Source organism: Colias eurytheme, chromosome 23, assembly GCF_061535395.1.
Source record: "Colias eurytheme isolate Ceu_HAF_F1 chromosome 23, ilColEury1 Martin Lab GWU primary, whole genome shotgun sequence".
NCBI classification, from domain to species: Eukaryota; Metazoa; Arthropoda; class Insecta; order Lepidoptera; family Pieridae; genus Colias; species Colias eurytheme.
This window is the reverse complement of record NC_143002.1, coordinates 6,922,834-6,947,149: the sequence shown is the minus strand read 5'-3', so window position 1 is coordinate 6,947,149 and position 24,316 is coordinate 6,922,834. Positions and strand designations below refer to the sequence as shown.

Sequence of the window (24,316 nt, the reverse complement as noted above, 5' to 3'; positions counted from 1 at the left end):
GATATGGCACTTTTTTTTCTCTTAAAAGTTTAGATCTATATGCGCTATTGGACCCTTCAATATTGTAGCTATAGTTCTACTGTCTAGGTATTATACGTAAATTATATCATATTTGACGAGAATGTTCAACCGGAAAGACCTTCTCATTAATGGCCCCCGTAGATGGCTTCAGAAATATTAACAATAGCATCATAAAGATAGCATAATAATTATTGATATATATATATTGTCTCCGAGAACAAAAATACGACTCATCCTAGACAGATAAGGTTTCGAGCTAGATAGTTAGTAACTAATTAATAAATAGACTGCGTTTTAACTTCTAGTTGACAGATATAGTTAACTAACCATTGAGTGTAAAAATTAGTGTCTTGATTAACGTAGTAGGTAGTCTTAATATCTTCACAATTTTCCTTATGAATTATATATATACTTATAAAATAACTAGTAACTTTTATTGACTGGATTAACTCGTTAAAAAAAGCTATGTTACTAGGTAAACCAAAAAGCTCTATGTTACATTTTAATGGAAAAAGAATTCTTCAAACCATTCGAGTTGTTTTTGGGATAAATGACACAAACAAACAAATAATTAATTATTATATTATCACCAATCCTTAATAAGTGTACAAATAAGTTTAAATTAAATCTGTCTGAATGTTATATACAAACACACAGGTGAAGCTAATAAAAACATGTTAAAGGTGCTTTTCCACCTATACTGTGCGAGGATTGTAGCGAGGAATGTGTTTGTAAATAACCAATAGTATCGCTTCAAACGTTAAACCAACGCCAAACGCTTAAAACTTCAAACTAACTGGCCACAATTGGCGGCAGAGGGCCGTCGACCGGGCTCAGTGGCGTGCATTGGAAGAGGCCTTCGTCCAGCAGTGGACGAACAAAGGCTGGTAATGATGATGATGATGATGAAAGTCAATTCCTTTCCCTTCATTCAGTTACGTCAAATAAATACAGACAAGTCAACAATCCACACCCACTGAAAACGTTTCAACAAAACATTATTCCGATCAATCTCGGGCGTCGCGTGATAGTTTTTATTTTTACATCACTATAAATAAACTATGCATAACAATTGTTTATTACACGTGCTCTTTTACGTTAATTGTGACGGTATATCACACCCATTTAAATATTTGGCAGATTGGAAAAATATGCATTTACGACAGTATTATGTATTTATTTATGTTGCTGACGTTTTAATAACTTGGCTAAGAAGAACAATTGCCATCATTATTATGTCAATTGTATCACATGTTTTGGATTCTGAAAACTCTATTGTTTATACTTTATAATACTGATTGTGCCACTCGGTTCCGCTCGGGTTGTGTTTATTAACACGCTTATATTAGCTTCACCTGTTTATTTGTAAGTTTGTATGTAATCGATTTTAAACTCGATTTTGGCTTTGAACTTTAAATAGACAGATTAATTCAAACTTTGTACACTTATCAAGGATCGGTGAATGTAATAATTTTACGATATCAAAGGGTTTTTTATTTTTTAACTCTATCTTTACATTAAAACGATTTTTTGTGTTGATTTGATTCATTTTTTATTTATATAGCTAACTAGCAAACCGGGCGAACTCCGTTTCGCCACCAGAGACACCTTTTCTTTGCTATAAACCTCACGGAGCCCGAGACCTTTCCAACGAATGCAAAACCGTGGAAATCGGTTCGTGCGTTCTGGAGTTATAGCGTCAGGAAGGAAAGCCCGACTTATTTTATACTAAGTAAGTAGATAAAAACTACCAGTTACTGGAAAATATTCACGTGAAGTAGTAGGAACATTCATTTATCGACTCTATCAATAGATAATTTAGAGTGCTATAGCCTATCAGTATGATTACAAGAAAGTGTGTCTTTACAACTTGTAAATGATAATGATTACGACATCCACATTGTCTATGTCTTAATTTATTTGTTAAACATAATTATGTAATGTATCCTATTATTTATTAGGCCTGTTTTAGTACTTTCTTGTGTTTTATTAGAGTATTGAACATTTAAAATCGTGACTATACTCGCTGTAAAGTTTTTTTTAAGCTATTGCATAGCTTCTATCGCGGGCCTTGAGCGCGGGGACCGAATCCAGAAATTTAGTAACGAAAAACCTCAAGCTCCCCACTCCGACGGGCGCGGAGGTGTGGCTTGAAGGCATAGCATGCAATAGCTTTACCGCGGCCGCGGCAGTCCCCGAGTTTCACGCGTCTTTTTAGGGTTCCGTAGCCAAAATGGCAAAAACGGAACCCTTATAGTTTCGTCATGTCCGTCTGTCCGTCTGTCCGTCTGTCCGTCTGTCACAGCCGATTTACTCGGAAACTATAAGTACTACAGTGATGAAATTTGATGGGAATATGTGTTGTATGAACCGCTACAAAAATATGACACTAAATAGTAAAAAAAAGAATTGGGGGTGGGGCCCCCCATACATGTAACTGAGGGATGAAATTTTTTTTTTCGATGTACATACCCGTGTGGGGTATCAATGGAAAGGTCTTTTAAAATGATATAAAGTTTTCTAAAAAACATTTTTCTTAAAGTGAACGGTTTTTGAGATATCAGCTCTCAAAGTCGTAAAAAGTATGTCCCCCCCCCTCTATTTTTATAACTACGGGGTATAAAATTCTAAAAAAAATAGAGGTGATGCATGCTAATTAACTCTTTCAACGATTTTTGGTTTGATCAAAGTATCTCTTATAGTTTTTGAGATAGGTTGATTTAACTGTAATTTATTATATTTGCTGCTACGGAACCCTTTGTGCGCGAGCCCGACTCGCACTTGGCCGGTTTTTTTTTTATGTCAGAGCAAGCAAAGGAGCAGGTGAGCAGCTTCAAAACGTCGGATTAAATAATATTATAATGAAAGATTCTTAGTTCTATCCTTTCATGATGATCAAACAGCTAATAGTATATGTATAAAATTTTGCTCAGAGATAGATTTAATTCGGGATTAGCACTTATTCTTCTTTTCATAAAGGTAATGTTCAGGCTAATTTTGAGCTACTCACACAACATTTGATGTTTTATATTAATGATGAATAACAAAATAAGAAAATTGCTTTAATTTTAATTCTACAAAATAGGAATTACTTTTTCCAATCAAAAGATTAAAGAAACCGATCTTCAGAAAAATAACTCAAATAACATAATCCTATCCAAATTTAGTTACTTATTATAACCATCCGTGCCAATATTTATTGTTTTATTAAAATGTAATACAATTATAATATTGATAAGTTGATAAGATAGGAAATAGCATTTTACAACATCTTGTGGCTGTAAATTATCGTGTTTGCGAAGGTTTAGTCATATCTTATTGTATTGCTATTGTTGCAGTTAAGTCGAAATTATAATTAGATTATGTGTTGACTTTCTTTGACTATACTTGTGTTAAATAAGGTTAAATTGTGTCCTATAGTATACAGAAGTTAATCATTTTTAAAGTTTTTAAACACGAAATAATATATTATTATCACCTTTTAAATTATTATATTCCTATTATGTCTGATGGTCCACAGCATCACATAAGTATCATTGAATATTAATCTTACGTAGGATATGTTTATAATGGTAATTGGTTGTAGAATAAAATTCCCTCGACCCACTTCAGAAATTATTTCAATCTATCTTGAAATTCTGATTATTATCAGACGTGAAGACAGTAGAAACTGCATTCGTAACCATATATTATTGTTTAATTCCATTTTCTATAGAAGTCAATCGATTGTATTTATGTTTTTCTATTTTGTTTTTAACTTCGCAAAAATAATTATTATTGTTATCGTCTATTCTATTTTTAATTATAGTGATAAATACGTACTGAAGGAAATTATTAAAAATAAACATATTATATTGGTTAATTTTTTATTATTATAAAAATAATGTTATTGCTACTTGAGTGCACCTGTACGCGTAACTATGTAGTAGGTACCTACATTATCAATTAAATTAATTATTATAGTAGATAATTAGTATTAGTTATTGAGGTATGATAGTAACGTAAGGTCAAAAATGATCAAAGTACATTACCTATTCGATAAACAGTATATTGATATTACCTACAAATGGTGTAGCAATGTACATAATATATTATACTAGCTGTGCCCCGCGAATTTAACCGTTGGTGATAGCGTGATGATAGCCACAGCCTTCCTCGATAAATGGGCTATCTAAAACCGAAAGAATTTTTCAAATCGGACCAGTACTCAGTAGTTCCCGAGATTAGCGCGTTTAAACAAACAAACTCTTTAGCGTTATAATATTAGTATAGATGATTATACTGTGGCTCAGGATGTAGTGTATGTATGTTCATTTACCGACAAAAACAACTTATGTTTGTATGCGGAAATATTCAGATCTTATAATTTCCGCTGTGAAGCTCATTTTGTAGAGCTATCTGTGATTCTGCATGTTTATTCGTCTATTTGAATATAACTAGCCTTTTACTAATTATAATTTAAATATTTTTTTTGGGAGAGTCTTGATTGTTTACTATTTCTAAATGTCACTATTTAGCAATACGTTTTCTAAATATGATATTTAATAATAATTTACTATACAAATTTCTGGTAGGTACAAGTTTTAGTAAGTTTGTCTTCAGTGTTTAATTCAATTGTGCGATGAGTATATGACGATTTCCGTATTATTTTGTTCTATAAAGTGCAATAATAATATATTAAAAATTTTCAACATTTTTTCGTTACGCGTGACATTTTTCCGTTACGCGCATCTTATTTTTATCGCTACCGCGTGTGATTGACGTATTTCTGTAAAGTTGCATATAGTAAATTATTTTTTGTATTAAAATAATGTAAATAATAAATGTAATATAATTAATGTATTAATGTATACAGGGTGTCCCACTGTTGGTATACTAAGCCCAAAGGAGGTTATAGATTTGCATACGCTAAGTACGTAAAAAATACTTAAAAAATTCCAGACGCATTTTTTTTTCAAGTAGATGAATTCTTAAAACTTTATGTATACACCCATAACAAGCAACCCGCCCAACTTTGTCACCAGCACATGTCGAGCTATCGTTTAATATTATGTTTTCATAGACAAAATGCTCACATTAGAGAAGCGGTATATACCGGCTGCGCGAAGCTAGAGAAGAAAACATGGATTTTCAGGAAAAATTTAGCAAAAAATTATTGACGTAATTTTGTTGTTTTAAGTATATTTTACGTGATCAGTGTATGCAAAACTACAAGTCCCTTCGCGCTTAGTATACCAATAGTGGGACACCCTGTATATGTATATAATAAATGTATTAATGTATATATGTATATAATAAATGTATTAAAATAAGGTAGTAAAGAAGTTTCACCTCTAACGTGTGTACACGCACACATTTTTTTTATTTATGTAATTTGCGCAGTACCTTATACATTTTCTACTATTAAATAAAACTCGATTTATCAACATGTTTGCGAGTTAAATACCATATTCATGTGCGATTAAATTATTTTTCATAATAATCATTATCATGTGTGATAAGTGTATATTTTATTGAAGGTTAATATTGATAATGATTTATCATACTGCATACCTATGTACTGTAGATAATATTATGTTATATAATGTTTTACTTTTTACGTTTTGATAACCCCCAATATCTTATAAATGCTATAGCTAAAGCGTTTGACTTTGTCCATATAAAGAAGTTCATTTTCTTTACAATTTATGTCTAACTTAGTAAGGTCAACATAACTTTTTCCGTGCATTTTCAGTACAAAGTATGTATAAATTATTTATCTATTATAATAATAACATAAAACAATTCTGTCTATCAGTTTGTTTTGGCTAATCTCCCGAACGGATGGATTATTACTGGAACTCTCTGATAACTGATGTTATGACTAACGAATGCTCCGTTAAGGGCTTGGTCTAGTAGTGCAAACAAATGCATCCTGTCATCCTATATGTAAATAATACAAATGTACTAAGGGAAAGTTGCTCCACTTAATTTTTAAAAATTAAATCATTCGTATGTATAATTTATTATTCGTAATAAGTACCAAAAATGACAATTTGAAACAATTTTCGTAAAAATTACACCGGGTGATTTTTTTTTATCAGTACACAAAATTTGCGAATACTTTCTATTGATATCTTCAACTTCATGTTTATATAACTGATCAACTTTTACAAAGAAATTTGGACGAAATATAAAAAAAAATAAGCTTGCCATACAAAATGCATAACTCTATACATTTTTTTCGACCTAAGTTTCTTAGTGAAAGTTGTTCAGTTTAACTAATAAAACGGATAAACAAATTTTGTAGTTATATAATAAAAAAAATGTAATGTTTGTGTTAAAAAATTATAAAATAGAAAAATACGCAAATGAAAACAAAAGATATTTATTTCTGACTAGCTTCCGCCCGCGACTCCGTCCGCGCGGCTGTCAGTCTTCGCGTCTTCTACAGATTTATTATATTATGTGTAATATATAGATTTATATTGATAAACCTAATAAATCTTTTGCTAGTATTCTGATGCTTTATCGGTTGCACTGGATTTATCTCTTTTTTTTCAATCGCTTGAATGATATAGGATGGGTCCTTGATGGGCATCGAATGCTGAAGTCTCGAATCAATCAATTCTGACAGTAGGCAATTTATGTAAAATCTTGATAATGGTCCATCATTTTATTTTGCCTAAACGTTACATACTTTTTATATTATATTCTATTTTTAACGAATTATTCACTCCAGTCCAAACAGCAAACAAGCAGACTTCTGCTTCTGCAACGTTTAGTTGTCCCTGAATTTAGAAAAAATAGTCATGATTCTTATCTATGAAAAAAGTGTTATTTTTTGCATTGTATTTCAAATATTAAATTTTTTTTAACCACATCTTCCGCATTCATGTCTTTTGCCGGAATTAGACATTTAACTTCTACTAGTCCCATTTTCCCTTTTTGATATGGGAGTGTATAAAGTAAATTTTTTAGATATTTCTCGTTATACTTTTAAAAAGTTATTATTGTCATTTTGCTCATTAGGTAAAGTAATTTCGATATCAGTTTTAAGTTTTTTGATACCTGCAATAATAAAGTCATAATCGCCTGCACATACTTATCGATTACACCCTGTATACAATCCACCATCCACATTCATAATGTTTTCCTGTCCTCCTCTCCTTTACGCTGTTCACCGATACATTTGAAATGAGTAAATCTGCTACCACTGAAGGATGTTTCATTGTGATCAGCAAATTTTCACCACTGTTGTCGATTATTTGTTTTTCATTTTTAATCAGCAATTGGGAATCATCAGTTTTGTTTTGCAGATTGGTGATGTACCCTAACAATACGTCAAAAAGGGAAAGCATCAACGAATTATCGTTTTTCTCCTCTTTTTCTATTCTTCGCGTCTCTGTTACTTCTGTTTGTTTAGTTCTCAACACCCACTGAATTTTCTATGTTCTTGTGATCTTCCATTACATCTGAGTTTTGATGATGTGATGATAATCCATTCGTTTTAATATTGGTACTTAGAGTTGGTAGACTAAACTAGAAATGGCGGACTAAATTTGTCAGCGCGTCTGTAAGATCAGAATATAAAACCAACATCCTGTATTTAAGTTACAAAATTAATAATCAAACAACATGCCGCTACGTTGAAAATGACTAGAAGAAAAAATTAAAACACCTCGGATCAATTTTGGAGTAAACAAATCATTTTCCCCGTATGGGGATTTCCCCGGATGAACTTGGGAAGTTCAAGTTCTCAATACAAGTTTATATTATACTAGCAATGCCCTGCGGTTTCACCCGCATAGATAGCGATATCGTTACAGTGAAAAGTCTGCTATAGGTCGGACTATAGGTTTAATTTTTAATCACATGAAAATCACCTTTCCCGCACTTCCCGCCGCTTTCACCCGTCTCGCACTACGGCCTTTTTTTTTTGTTTTAGTGTGGAAATCTTTCATAGATACCCACGGCCTCCGGAGGAGGGGCCGTGGGTTATGTCGGATTCCTACCGACCAAAACCCCACTGTGTTCCGTCAAGACGCATATTGGTAGAATTCCTCCGTGACCCCCGCACTACGGCCTGCTCGAACAGTATACCTACTATTTTCTGTAGATTGACACTTTTAAAAATTCGTTATATGTTTTGAATGGAATATCCAATTCTTTTCATTTAAAAAGTATTTTGCTGGTATTGAAACAGTCTATAATAAAACATCATTTAATGGGATAAGGATTAATATATGTGTATGGATAACATGGTTTGATTACTGTCGGCACTTCTATTTACTTTGAAAACGTAAAAAAGTTGTTGTAGTAACATAACTACTGAAGATGGACATATGGTATCGCGGACTTTCTTGTAGATATTGATCCATTCTAAACACGTATTTCACAAACCACCAAAAAGAATAAAACAAAAAATCCAAACTCTCCAATACGCAGATCAAACAGTGTGTCGGAAGGCTTCGTAAGACCAGGCTTACTAAACTACTTAGTTAACAAAAACGACAAGAATACTTTGCAGCACCAAAACAACGAAAATGTGAATAAAAACAACCAATAGCAATTACCGCCCCCCTCCCAAACAAATGTACCACTCAAACATAATCAACAAAGAAACAAAAACCATCTTCCAACACGGCTGGTCACCGAGGAAGATAACGACCAAAACCCTCCAACGATCTTAGCAAGTAACAATAACAAAACACAAAAAGAGACAACCGTGATTCCTGAAACACTACAAAAGCTATACATATTAACATACAATGTAAGAACACTGTCGACTTACAGTCACCTGATTGAACTTAAGGAAGCACTAAACAATGTTAAATTTGATATAATTGGATTGGCTGAAATTCGACGTACCGGGACAAAAATCGAAGAATATGAAGACTTCATTCTCTGCTACACGGGGCTTACGCAAGGGCTCTACGGAGTGGGCTTTCTAATTAACAAACGCCACAAAGAAAGTATAGAAAGTTTTACAAGTATCAGTGAAAGAGTCGCTCTATTAAACTTAAATCTACATGGTAGCAAATTATCACTTATACAAGCGTACGCGCCCACAGAATCAGCAAAAGAAGAAGAGATTGAAAACTTTTACGCTGACATATACAAAGCACTCGACTTGTCTTACCAAGTTTACATAATCATGGGAGATTTTAACGCTAAAATTGGCCAACCAAAACCAGCAGAATATCTGATAATGAAACAACATGGATATGGTATTAGAAACCAAAGAGGACAAACACTGATTGACTTCGCTCTCGAAAACAAAATCTCGATCTTAAATACCTTTTTTAAAAAGAAACCAAATCGCAGGTGGACTTGGCGTTCGCCAAATACTAAACACAAAAATGAGATCGATTTTATTTTATCTAACAAACCAAGCATGATAAAAAATATCGAAGTTCTAAATCTCAGCTACTCCTCAGACCATAGACCAATTAGAGCGACATTTACGTGGACAAAACAAACAAAGAGTAGAAGCAGCTACACATCTTACCCAAACTCTAAGTTGACAACCGAAGAAGAAATCAAGAAATATAGAGAATGCGTCGCCTACCACCTACCAGATTTATTATGCATTGACGAAAACACTCCAATTCAAACACACTACGACAAAATAGTTAGCATCATAACCCAGAGTCTTCAAAAAGCTAGACAAAACACAAACATAAAGAATAACATCCTATCAGAAAGTACTAGAACACTTATAGCAAGAAGACGAATACTACAACAAAACAAAAATAAAACAAGAACTATTAAAAATGAAATTGCTGCGTTATACAAACTTATAAGCAAACGAATAAAACAAGACTACGCAAGCTACAGATCAAATACTATAGAAAAACATCTTAAACTAACAGGCAGCACAAAAAGAGCTTTCAAACAGTTAAAAACCAACAAAACTTGGGTGGAAGGTTTAAAAAAATGGGAACAAATATCAAATAAGCGTAGGGACGTTCTACATATAGCAACAAGCTTTTACGAAACCCTCTACAGCAACCAGAACCAGACGACCGCTTATCAAAACATAGAATGCAACACTAACATAAAGTGCCTGACAACAACTGATAACATAGTAAAACCATTAGATAACAAGGAGGTAGCTGATACGATAAACAAGCTAAAAGTTGAAAAAAGCCCCGGTCCAGACCATATCACAAATGAGGCCATAAAAACAGCGTGTTCCTTATTGACTACACCACTAACACAATTGTTTAACCGCATACTGAAATCAGCCAATATACCTACACAATGGTCTGAATCAAATATAATATTGATTTATAAAAAAGGAGCACCATATGACATCGCCAACTACAGACCAATAAGCTTACTGCCGTGCTTATACAAGATCTTTTCGTCTATTATAAATCGAAGAATAAGTGTCATTTTAGAACCCGAACAACCAATAGAACAAGCAGGCTTTAGGAAAAGCTTCTCTACCATTGACCACATTTATACTATAGACCTACTGATTGAAAAGTACCAAGAGAAACAAAGAAATCTACATATTGCCTTCATAGACTACAAAAAAGCTTTCGATACCGTAGCACATTCAAGTATCTGGAACGCTCTAGAAGAACAGGGGGTCAATTTTGAGTACATACAGATAATTAAAAGCATTTACAATAACAGTTCAGGAAGAGTAAAACTGGAAAAAATCGGCCCAAGATTTCCCATACAAAGAGGAGTAAGACAGGGCGATCCGATGTCCCCGACACTGTTCATCGCTATCTTGGAGTATATAATAAGGAAGCTTGACTGGGGAAACTGCGGCCTATATATTGGTGGAAAGTACTTGTGTCATCTCCGTTTCGCGGACGATATAGTTCTTCTCTCTGAATCAAGTACCCAACTACAGTACATGCTACAAACACTAAATAAATACAGCAAACAAATCGGCTTAGAGATGAATCTAACTAAAACGATGTTAATGACAAACAGTAGAGTAAAACCCAAAATTTCAGTTGACAACAAAACATTAAATTATACAGATACATATATTTACTTGGGTAAACAAATCAGCTTTGACAAAACAAACAACGACCGAGAGGTAGAAAGACGGATACAACTCGCCTGGAATAAATATTGGAGCCTGAAAGAAATATTCAAAAGCAATATGGCGATACAAATTAAATCTAAGGTCATGACGTCTTGCCTCCTACCATGTTTAACGTACGCCTGTCAAACCTGGAAATTTACAAACAGTATAAGACAGAAAATATCTACATGTCAACGAGGCATGGAGCGCAGTATGCTCAACATAAGAAAGATACAAAAAATAAGACATACTAAAATCAGACAAACAACAAAAGCTACTGACGCACTAAACCAGTCTCTAAAACTCAAATGGAAGTGGGCGGGACATGTAGCGCGACTTCAGGACCAGAGATGGACAAGGAGAGTAACGTCATGGACCGGCCCTCTGGGCAAGCGCTGCAGAGGAAGGCCGCTTACGAGATGGCAGGACGAGATTGTCAGGACGGCTGGCCACGACTGGATACATAAAGCCCTGAATAGGGAAAAATGGAAAACGTTGGAGGAGGCCTTCACCCGAGGAGGGGTTCTGGAAAACGAACCAAAATACTGAACAAAACACTAAAAACTACAAATATATTTAAATTAATATAAACAAGGCAAATATAGGTTAAGTTTAGTAAAAACAAAAAACAAATGTTATTTAAGTTTCTTTTTTCTGGAAATATAAGGCTTTTTTATTTTTTATTTTTATTTTTATTTTATTTTATTTATTGATCCATTCTATAATACCGTAGAACATTTTTTTGGTCTATCTTCAATAGATTCCGCAGCGATGACAGAAATTTTATTGAGGATTTTTTTACACCTTGGGTTACATTATTGCATTTTTGGTAAGGATCTCTAATTTTTTTGAAAATGCAATATAGCTTATGTTGCTCAGTAAAGATGCAGCTTTCTAATGGTGAAAGAATTTTTGAAATCGGTCCAGTAGTTTTTGCGTGAAAACCATACATACATACATACATACATACTTACAAACTTTTCCTCTTTATAATATTAGTATAGATTTCGTATTTCTCAAACGAAAAATAAACATTTTTGGAACTTCAAAAAAATTATATTATAAGAAAATTTATGAGCTTACTTTAGTTTTAAAGAAATATACATCCCTTTACTGACACCCCGTAAAATAAAGAAATTGTTGCCAATCACCTTTGCAATCTATTTGGTTTCATTAACTTTATGTTCGAAGATAATTTTTTTTTTCTAGTAGTTACACGCGTATTTTTTTCGTTTATTTTCCATATCGAAATCAAATGTTTAAAAATACGAATATTTGCACAAAACTAAGATAAAAATAATCAATTAACAAAAATATTAAATTTAATGAAGTAGAGCAACTTTCACTTCGGTATGAAGGAAAATCGAGCGTAGAGCACACGTCAGAACGCTCCGGCCCAAGGAGCGCGACTAAAGAAATTCGCTAGGATTTTTCCTAATTATTTTAAATATTTTTTTAATATTTAAGGAATTATCAAAATTCAAAAAAAAATTTTTTTAAAGGATTAATACTCATTGGTCTTCAACCAACTCGAATAAATTAATGGAAAAAATAACTTTAAGCAGTATTTATCAATAGATTTTGTAAGGCAAAAAATGGGAAATTTAATGAATTTATAACGTTCTAATTAAGAAAATCATAAGTTTTTCGGCAATTGTATTCAGCAGTTTTTAATAACGACTATATAAGGATAATAATGCGCTGATCAGATTGTGTAAATTGTAATCGGTTGCAACGTAGTGAGTGCACAAACTTAGCTCGAAATGTCTTTGGGGGAAAGAGACTTATCTTGAAGGCCTGATTAAGGTAACATAAAGTAACTTTATAAATGTGAAAAAATTCACGCGCATTGCGTATATAACACTAATTGATAAACAAGAAAAAAAAATTCAGTTTATCATTGCATTAGCCGGGAAAAAATTGTCAAATAACTTGTTGAAACCGCAATTTTGCTAGACTGCAGCCTTAAGCAATCATTTAATTTTTCTCGTTTTAGGGTTGCCATTAGCTAGATATTTAGTTTATAATATAATAGGGAAAATATTTTTCTAAATCGTCTTACTACAATATATCACAAAAAATATGTAGTAAGAAATGTATTTGTCGTAAAAATATTATGAGAAACAATAATAATTTTTATATCTGTGAAATTGGTGTTTTAATATTTTTTTGACATAGAATTATGATAGGCTCTACATGGTCTACGAAAGTGCTACGAAACGTAGGCCTTGTAAAACTTTCAAAATTACAGAGTGCGACTATTGAGTTCTTGTGTACGTTAAATACGATCTCTGAAACGATAGTATCTTTATAGATTAAATCTATAAAATAAACATGACTAGAAGTAGTGAACAAGAGTGATATAAAAATTGAACATCCAAGCATATTCGATGCTTTATACTATACTAGCTTTCCACCCGCAGCTTCGCCCGCGCATCAAAGAAAAACCCGCTAAGTTCCCGTGGGATTTCCGAGATAAAACCTATCTTATTTCCCGGGGTAAAAAGTAGCCTATGTCCTTTCTTGGGTATCAAAATATCTCTATACCAAATTTCATGCAAATTGGTTCAGTAGTTAAGGCGTGATTGAGTAACAGACAGACAGAGTTACTTTCGCATTTATAATATTAGTATGGATTTGCTAGAATTTTAAATGAATGTAAAGTATAACTGTTCTCACTGTCTGTTGGTTGGTTTATTCAAGTATCGTGTTTAATTTAAATTGTAGTTAAAAATTATATTGACTTCTAGAAGAGCTTTTAGAAGCACGAAAAATATAAGATACTATCGGTCCGCGCCGGCTTCGCCTGTGGTAAATATTTCGCAATAAAAGGTAGCCGATGTTCTTTATCAGCGTCTAAAAATTATCTGTGCCAAATTTTATCAAAATCGGTCCAGTAGTTTATACGTGAAAACCGTACATACATACATATACATATACAAACCTTTCCTCTTTATAATATTAGTATAGATGGAGACGCGAAATATATATAACAGCTACATACAAGAAAATATTATGCTTACATATATTTTTCGATTTATCTTTATCTTTCTAATTATCATAACAGATTACCAATAGGCAATAGATATACGACCTCCTAAATTTTATAAATCTACAATTTAGATATTATTTTAATTTATAATCTTTATAATATCGTAACTATTATATTATTTAAGCTTGTAATCTTTTAAGATAACCCCTTAGCCAACAATGTTTATCTTTTATATTTTTGTTATTTCGCGGGACGAAAAAGATTAGGCTCGTTGCTTGTTGATAAACACGAATTTTTGAATATATAAACATAAAATTATTATTGTTCGGTAACGAGACGGAAAAATTACAAAAAAATATAATTTGTTTGTTTCATTGTATTAAAATGCTCTAAATATAAGAAAATTTTAATTAAGTAATTAAAAAAATGTTAGGATGATGTTTTCAGATATTAAAATTATAAAATTTTTAATAAGTTTTTAGTTGAGTATGAGGGACGTCTGAATGCATCTAATACTCTCAAGTTTTGAATTTTAATATTTTAGAATTCATACTAATATTATAAATGCGAAAGTAACTCTGTCTGTCTGTTTGTTACTCAATCACGCCTAAACTACTGAACCAATTTTCATGAAATTTGGTATGAAGATATTTTGATACCCGAGAAAGGACATAGGCTACTTTTTATCCCGGGAAAATGACGCAATCCCGGAAATCCCACGGGAACGGGAACTATGTGTGTTTTTCTTTGACTGAGCGGGCGAGGCCGCGGGCGGAAACCTAGTCTTGTAATAAACCTATGCTTTATGTACTATTACAATGTATGAGAAAGGATATTATTATTTTATATTTTTTAATCAGCATATAGCTATCTATAGCCACACAACTACTGGATATGTTCTGACTAGCTTATCTATCAATTTCATGAAATATAGGTACCGAAAAATTGAAAAATTGTCTATCAGACATTTTATCAGCAAGTTGATATTGTCTTTCTGGCGTTTTATCAAGTGATGTACAATCTGGTAGACATAATTGTACATGAATTTGCTACTTCCTTAGTCCCTTGTTATATATAAATACATTGTTTTTATGGAAATAATTATTTAAATGCAAGTCACTATAGAATTGTTCATTGTTTCGTGCGACATATTATTTTTTTATTTGTGTTTTAAATTGAAAACGTTTAAATTACTTTTTTGTTAGATTATTTTATGTAAAGGGTAAGCAACTTAAAAATCTATTAACGTAAATAAAATATTATTTATACTTTTCAATTGTTTTTGTTACGACTATGATATATAAATCTTATATATAAAATTCTCGTGTCACAATGTAAGTCTGCATACTCCTCCGAAACGGGTGGACCGATTCTCATGAAATTTTAAGTAAGTAAATGGTAAGTCTGAGAATCGGCCAACATCTATTTTTCATATGTACCACGGGCGAAGCCGGGGCGGACCGCTAGTAAAATAAAAGATTGTAACCACGATGGTAGACGTTTCAGTAGAATTAAAATCTTTGCTCATAACATAAAATGGGATTTGTGACCTAGATAATAGGTGGGATAACCAGATCCTATACATTAACTTTATTGCTTATAAAGGTTGATTATATTTAAATAGATTTTTTTAAGTGAAACTTTTATTACATCGTCTCAAACTTTTTGGTCTGTGTAGCGCATGTCGCGTGACGGTCGAACCGTACGATAATTATCGTACAAATACGATAATTTTGTGCCTAAGTTTCACTTTTACCGTGGTTTCATAAAACCACACAACATTTTTTTTATTTCATGTTGTGTGTGAAATAAGGAAAAACGTTGATTGCGGCAATCGACAAACACTAAGTTTTTCTATGTATGTAGGTACAACAACTTGCTCCAAACGCTATGTTTTTTTTGTATAATCAAGAATAGTATAATTGCAATGCCTAAGTACTGGTATTTCTACACAGAAGTTAAGCGGAAAATGTGAATTATTCTGTTACAAAGTAAATTACAATTGAAACGTCGGGAAAATGAGTGCATTTTATTATTTTCTATCGTAAATGTGTGAGCTAGATTTAATTTTATAAGAATGGCCGAAATATTTTTTTTAAAGCTATGGCGATATAAGCCGTAAGCCGACTATAGCAATAGTGATAAGAAAAATTTGGACAACAGCTCCTTTTTAGAAATCGATTTTTATGTGGTTGGAACTCTATTTATGTTGTAATTTTTCAAATTAATCTTATAACTTATTAAGATCAATATATTAGATAGATAGTTAAACATAGCTAGGTAGTCGTACCAAGAAATAAGAAACAAAATATTTTATAAGTTATCTAAGTATCAAAAGTTAAGAGAACATGTACAGAATAATATTTAAAAACAAAAATAGTCACCCAAGGGGTAATCTTTCTATGTAAATCTTCGTTCAAGTGTATCAACGATAGATATGTTTTGACACTGTGATATTCGCCTGTCTGATAAAGGTTCATCATGATTTATCTATTATAACTATTAAAGATTCGTCATTTTATTTTCTATTTATTATCAGATATATCTATTGAAAACAATATTGAAGGTCATAGAATAGGTACCTAATCGAAAAGGAGACGTAATATAAAATTTATAACAATAAAGCAGACCGAATGACCGAATTAAGTCAATTTATTATTGTAAAAAACACAATTTACAGCATTATTATCGCGTTTACATATCAGCTGATGTCAAGTTTAATAGTAGCAGGTCATTATATACAAATTATACATAAACACCATATAATCATCGACTTATAGAAATTATTTAAAACACTTCCTCACATTTATAATAATGTACAAATATTCAATTTATTTGATGCGTATAAAATTTATTTTAAATGTACTTACATGGAATTAAAATTACCCGGTTGATAAAAATTATTTGGATAATTATTGCACTTTTGATTGCGATCACGTATGCGCTAAAAGTTTTTATTCTTCTGAAGTATGAACTTTCCTGCGTATATTTCCCGCCAAAATGATCTTGACGTTTATATTTTTTTACTGTCCTGTTACATTTTTTTGGAATAGGCGAACGCCGAACAGTTTAGTAATTTCAGCTTGTTTACGTTTTAGAATGAATACATTTCAATTAATTTGGTTAAATTGAAATATTTTAGTTCGAAGCGCATAAAATTAGACTGAACGAATTTTAATTTCACGCGTTGCTATCACGATTTATTTTTTAACATTAGTATATAAACGAGACAAAAAGAATTACTATAATGCTTTGTTTTATTATAAAATATAATTGATGAATATTTTAGTTATGCAAAAACTCAATACAATTCATATATTTTTTCATAAATCTACTTATTGTGGTATTAAAATACTACAAGTAAAAGATGTCCTAAAATTACCACATTTTATATCAAATCAAGAATAGGTATGTTTTTCGAGTATCGACACGCGTTCAAAGTTTAAAACTTTTCAGAACTCACGACTGCTCATCCATTTTCAAAACGCACGAAGCACATCCACATTCTTTAAACCACAGACGATTAAAAAAAAAATCGAATCACAGATAATACACAATCACAGAGACATACCGACGCCGGCGATGACATATTGCCGCCAGAGTTGGCCTGCCTCCATCCTGTACGATTGCTGGTTGACTGGCGGTCCGGTGCCGACGGGGTCGTAAGCGTAGCTCCTATCAGCCATCTGACGTCACTTGATGCTACGTAGTTTATTGGCACGCACGCCTGTTCCAAATCTGTAACATTGTTCCGGTATGATTTTTCCTGAAGATGACACTAGCAAGAGTTTGCGGAAAATCTACTCTATGACTGTATGATAGAGCTCATTTTATCTTTAACTTTTAACATTTTGGGGTCCCTAAATAAAGCTTGACATAGACTGGTCAAAATTGTTTCCATAGAGTTAAGATTTAACAATTTTGATTGGTAGATAATAAAGTTAATTAGAGCAATTAACAGATTACGTTAATATAATTGCAAAACTATTAACTATAACGAATTGCTTTGATTAACGTAAAAATGTGTTGATTGTGTGATAAATAGACGATTAACTTCATAATAAATAGTATAATAATGACTCATAGAGAACAAAGTATTTTCTTATATTTGTAAAAAAGGGGTCCATGTCCCTGTATGGGGTATAGGGCAGATGTATTTCACATATTATTATCACTGATCTATTCGTCTTTTATAAGGATTGTGAAACCTCATTTAAAAAAAGCTCATAGTAAAGGGATGAATTGATATTTGGCTATTAAAACTCTGATAATAACTTTCGTTATTTCTTTGTCGCTTTGATTTGATTACCTACTTATTTTTTTATATTTACCACTTTCAGCCATAGCTTTCTACAGATGAAAGACTACAAGAAAATTTTTGAGTTCATAATTTCGTGTGTAATTTCGCATAATCTAACGAAGAAAAATCTAATATACCTTTTTTATTACTTTCAATATTAAAGTAGAGCCATGTAGATGATATAAATTATAAACTTAGGATTTTCCATTATTACACTTAATATATGTAGGTATCTTATCTCTATTGAACGCAATATAAAAACGGATAAATTCAATATAATATTATAGAATTATACAATAATGTAGGAAAATAGAAATAAATTCAAGAATGCACTATGTGTTGAATAAACTTGATATTCTATGTATTCCAATAATCTTATTTACTACATCGGATATATTTTTTTTAATAATAATAAATAATAAAGCTTTAGGTATAAGCATTAACGCTATCTAGGAACAAATTAGGAAAAAATTGCCTACATTATCTTGTTTAATACTTAAATCTATGCATCTAGAATGGATGTGATTAATTTATTAATTGAAAAAGAAAGAATCATTTCAATACATCCAGCTCGATGCATATTCTGTAGAAATGGTTAGAAAACCCATGAATAAAGGCTACTACAAAAGAAGTTAAGTTAGGTATCTATTGTTCATTTTACATTATTTACAGTTTACACAATTGTATTGATTGGATGGCATAATAATCAGTATACCTAGTTAATCCTTCCAAACTAAAACACATTCATATAAGTTTAACCCCATATCCATACGACCATAACTACATATAACATAGATTTGAAAAATCTCATACTTTTCATTTGTTTATGGCTTGAGTTAATGATCTCCTTACTTGCTGTGATATTAAATCTTCATTGTAATTACTATTTAAATTGCTAAATATATCCATTGTCCTGTCAATGATGAAACGTTTGATTCAATTGTATGAACATTTCGTAAGGAAAGATAATCCAGTAATTATGTTTAGCTCTGAATTTTCATTCATGTTATTATTTCCACACAATGAAAATGTTTAAAATCTGAAGCTCTAGTTGCCCTGCGTACTAAACTAAAATATGCTACAGAGTGCACTCAAGAAGTGGCATTATTCTAAAGAAAAAGCGTAGAACCTAACGTCAAAGCACAGCATTTTCTTTTCTGTACGATATCATATCAACAGAGGAAACTTCTTATTCATTACCTGTGCTTATAGTTTATACTAATAATATATCAATAGAATATATTTGCATAAAAGTGTGTGTATGCTTGTAGCATGTAAAAAATAAGATAAAACGGTTTTATCCTTCCTGCTGCTCAAAAATTACGAGAATACAATGATTTTATTGCAAATTATAATCTGTGATAGATCGGAATAAGAAAAACCGTTTTTCCGCGTGTATTTACATAAGAAAGATATAAAATATGTTGTCTATGTTGTATTTGTTGTCTATGTATGTACTCGCGTAGTAGTTTTTCGCGTAATTTTTAAAAACTATGAGAATAAAATAAATTACTACAATTGAATAAAATAGTAACATTATCAAAGGAATTGAATTGTTGTAATAGACGCGTCAATATGATTACGCGAATTGTAAAAAATGGACCAATCCGAATATGAATTTTTTTAAAATAAGGATTATTTTTTTCACAGAAATCAGACACAATTCAGTTGGTCAAATAAATATTTAGATTATGGCCTGAAAAAACCAATCACTCTATAGAGCTTATAAGATCTATGGCTCTATAAGGAGAAATAAAAAAATGGAAATTTTGTTAGTCAAATTATTAACTCAGTAATAAGTCCATGTATAAAATAGCTTACGAATACATTCATAATACTTTCATATTGTTCAATATAAAATGACGTCAATGAATAAAATAATATAAATACTTGTTAAAAGTCACATCCATGACCCCATATTTAAACATAAATACGAGATAAGTCCAAACAATATTATTACATCACAATTAAAATAGCCATAAGTTTCAGTTTCGAGGTTATGGCTTCTGTTTTTTACAGGCCTTTATCAAAAGTAATATTTTTTTATAATTTGTCGTAGTCTATATTATTATGGTTTTTGTGATAGCCTTTTTTATTATTGAACGATATATGTAATAAACATTTTGGTATAAATTACAATGATTCTTTGCAAACGAACAATTTACAAATAATTTTTGACATTATGATAAGTGATAAGATTAAAAACAAACCTACTGTTCACCTATCCTATTTATAATATTGACCTAGATTAGGGTTACATAACTAACACAACAAAGTTGTTTTAACAGCACAGCTATTCAAAACAAAAACAAAATTAACTCTATTTCCAACACTGTCTATTTTAAACCATCGTATACCATCACTGTATACAGGTGTCCCACCGTCGGTATTCTAAGCTCAATGGAGCGGAGATTATAGTTTTGCATACGCTGAGTACGTGAAAAATACTTAAAAAATTCCAAATGCATTTTTCTTTTTCAAATAGATGAATTCTTAAAACTCTTTCTGTAACCAAATTTGGCACCCGCACGTGATCTATCGTTTAAAATTATGTTTTCATAGACAAAATGCTCACATTAGCGAAGCGTTATATGCCGGCTGCGCGAAGCTAGAGAAGAAAACATGAAATTTAAGGAAAAAATTAGCAAAAAATTTTTTGACGTAATTTTGTTGTTCAAGTATTTTTTACGTGATCATTGTATGCAGGACTACAAGTTCCTTCGCGCTTAGTATACCAATAGTGGGACATCCTGTATATTCATGTGTACCACACGACATGTTATTTTAGACTGTGTCTCATTTCAGTTTGACAAACTATGTATTTTACTATTAACCAGACGTTTCATTAAATAGCTTGATATTTTAACATGTTTATATTTCTATTAATAACCTTCATTTCTATTTTTACTTGTTTAAATTGCTAAACTACAATACTTTGTAGAAAATATGACTAATATAGCATCTAAAACTATTTCAGAACAAGAGTGTTTCTTCTATAAAAATCCACCGTATTTTTAAATTTTATCAAATTCATATATACCTATGGACTTATTTGAGAGGATAAAGCCTATAGGAAATTATTATGTACCTACACCACGTTAACATATTACTACTTAATGAAGATTAAGGAAAACTCATAGATGATGCCATTTCATTACTAACTGATCTTCATTCATATCGTTACAACAATTATAAATAAAATATACATAGGTACCTATAGTTACGACAATTTTAAAACAACTCAAAATCAAAATAAATTAAACTAAAATTATAAACGACCTCATATTGTATCAAGTAAGCAAATTTTGTATTGTTATCAAAAACATTTGAGCATTTTCTCAAATAATAAGTTGTTATTATAATATTATTCACACAATGAATTAGGTAGTTTGACTGTGGTTTGCCAATATTTTGATTTTAGACAATATGTAGTGAGTCATTTTCATTGAATACGGTTCAAACAGGACAAATGCATGTTGAGGAAATCATCTCGAGACAGTTCATTGAATCAATAAAGATTTCCTATATCCTGTTCCGGTACGCAACGGAATAAAAATTGGTATACATATATTTTTCCTTGAAAGTGCATTGTACGGAAGCAATGCATTTCTAAGTTTGTAATGACAAAAATATAATAAAATACAGTTTTCTGCTATGTCATAAATATAAAATACGTATGATAAATAATGATAAGATAGAAATAAGTTGAATCAATGCGTGGCTCATGAAATTAAATAGGCCTGTATAATTATGTGAGCAGAATTTTCTTTACGTACATAAGGGAATATTTATAAGAGAAAATGTGTAGGCGTTACTAATTACTGCTTGAACATCCAACGATTAGCAAAATTCATTATATTTCATATTTGCTATGGCTCATGTAGTAGAAATTCGATTTGAATATTTAATTATGTAGGGATCCATTAATTATTAGGTATGTATAGCGATCATATAAGAAAGTGTAAAACCTGTGTGTAAAACCTATTAGTTTCGCGGTAGACCTTATTTTAGTTGTAGTGTTTTTATCCTTAAAAAGAAAAAGCTTGGAAGTGGTTGACGTTTTTCTGAATAAACTAAATAACAACCTCTGCGTATCTAGTTTTAATTTATACTCGTTCCATTTTTTATTTTCAAATTAGGTACTATATATAAGAATGTACAAATGTAAGAATGATTTTTTAATGAATTGTGTTGCTAAGTGATTTATTTTATATCAAATATACAAGATTTGTTAATGATTTCAGCTAGTATCAAAATATCAATCGAAAAGTTCCTTATTATGGGAACATCTTTATACAAATTTAAAATGAAATAAAAAAAAAATTATAATTAAAAAAATTAAATCAGTATTTTATGATGCACTTATGCAATTAATGTGGATTTTATTGCAATCATGAACATATAACTACAGATAATATAAAGTGGGAGATAGGAAATAGATACTCTAGATACGCTAATTATGAAGAGCTAAGCACAAATCAAGGTTTGATACAAGTGTTTTACGCTATAAATTATGTTTTACATGATATGGAAAATGATAAAATGTATATAATATTACCTATAATTTGAAAAGGTTCGTTAATACGTGAATGCAGGAAAAGCCTCATTAGATTTGTATTAAGTTTTCTGTAGCTTAGAGCACGGATAATAATATAATTCTATAGGTATTATACTTAGTATCGTACCTAGAGATTATAATAGTGACTGCAAATATCGTGATGCCATTCTAATGAATAAAAATATACAATTGTATCAAATTTTTATATTCATATTCTTCAGTTCTATGCACAAAAATAATCAGATCAACTAATATTGATATTTTAGATTAATTTTATTTTATTAATTCACCAACCTACAAACAATTTTATTTCAGATGTAAAATTCTTCGTGCTCTACAATAAATTTAAATGCTCTCCAAGTTTGAGCATCATTTTAATTATTGAAATTATTTACTTAATATTATAAAGCTGAAGAGTTTGTTTGTTTGAACGCGCTAATATCGGGAACTACTGGTCCGATTTGAAAAATTCTTTCGGTGTTAGATAGCCCATTTATCGAGGAAAGTTATAGGCTATATATCATCACGCTACGACCAACAGGAGTGGAGCCACGGGGGTGAAACCGCGCGGAGCAGCCATAGTACGTAAATAACAGTACACCTTGTCATTATTTTTCATATATTATCTGTATCAATGTTTTTGTCACACTATAATTAAAGTAAAGTAAAGTAAAAGTAAAAAATATTTATTCAAAAAATCAAGCATACAATCTCGTTGAACTTATTACAATAAGGCTGTTAACACAGTAAATATGTAGTATACCTACTCTATACATCATTTGAACCAAGATGCCCACACTAGACTCGTGGCCTGTATTGTGGGCATCAGTACAAAATATAAAGAAACAAACAAAACTAGACAAGGATGTAAATGAAATGTCGATTTATTAATGTTTTAAGAATAAATTGCAATTCATATTTTATTCCTTATGCCTTATTTCATTAGATAAAACTTAAATGAACAAAAAATAATAAATAAATATCAAAATAAAATATAAATAAATAGATACTTTTTATATGTGTGTGTGCTGAATAAGAGATGCATGGGGTAAAACTTGTGAGTAAGAGCGTTAGATTAAAGACCTAATCAAATTTTCCGTTTGTTGAAAAGACAAAGAGAGTAACCATTTTTTAATAATTTTCTTGGCCTTTGCGACACCACTCTGCCTAATAGAATGCAATGCCTGGTTGACGCGGTTATATATAAGCGGGTGTAGGAATTGACTAAATCGTTTGGCAAAGGAGGTATTAACCTGAGGTAAAGGAATTTTATATATTCTATTGTTGAGTAAGTTAGCGTGATCACTTGAAGAGAGAATATTTTTATGGGTTAGTAATGTCAACAATCCAATCTCCTTATAAAGCAAGTCAGTTGGGTAGCGGATAGGGAGATGCAGCATAACCTTTAACACG

At 31.2% G+C, this 24,316-nt stretch overlaps 1 protein-coding gene across 1 annotated transcript in view; it reads right to left on the bottom strand.

The window, feature by feature from the left end:
- Nucleotides 1-24,316, bottom strand: part of LOC149898376 (facilitated trehalose transporter Tret1-like) — a 47,796-nt gene that overhangs the window by 10,608 nt on the left and 12,872 nt on the right. Inside the window, exon 2 of the mRNA XM_090115496.1 lies at nucleotides 17,617-17,783. Within this exon, the coding sequence (XP_089971622.1) occupies nucleotides 17,617-17,731 (115 nt within the window). The 5' untranslated portion in view covers nucleotides 17,732-17,783. The remainder of the gene's footprint in view (nucleotides 1-17,616; nucleotides 17,784-24,316) is intronic.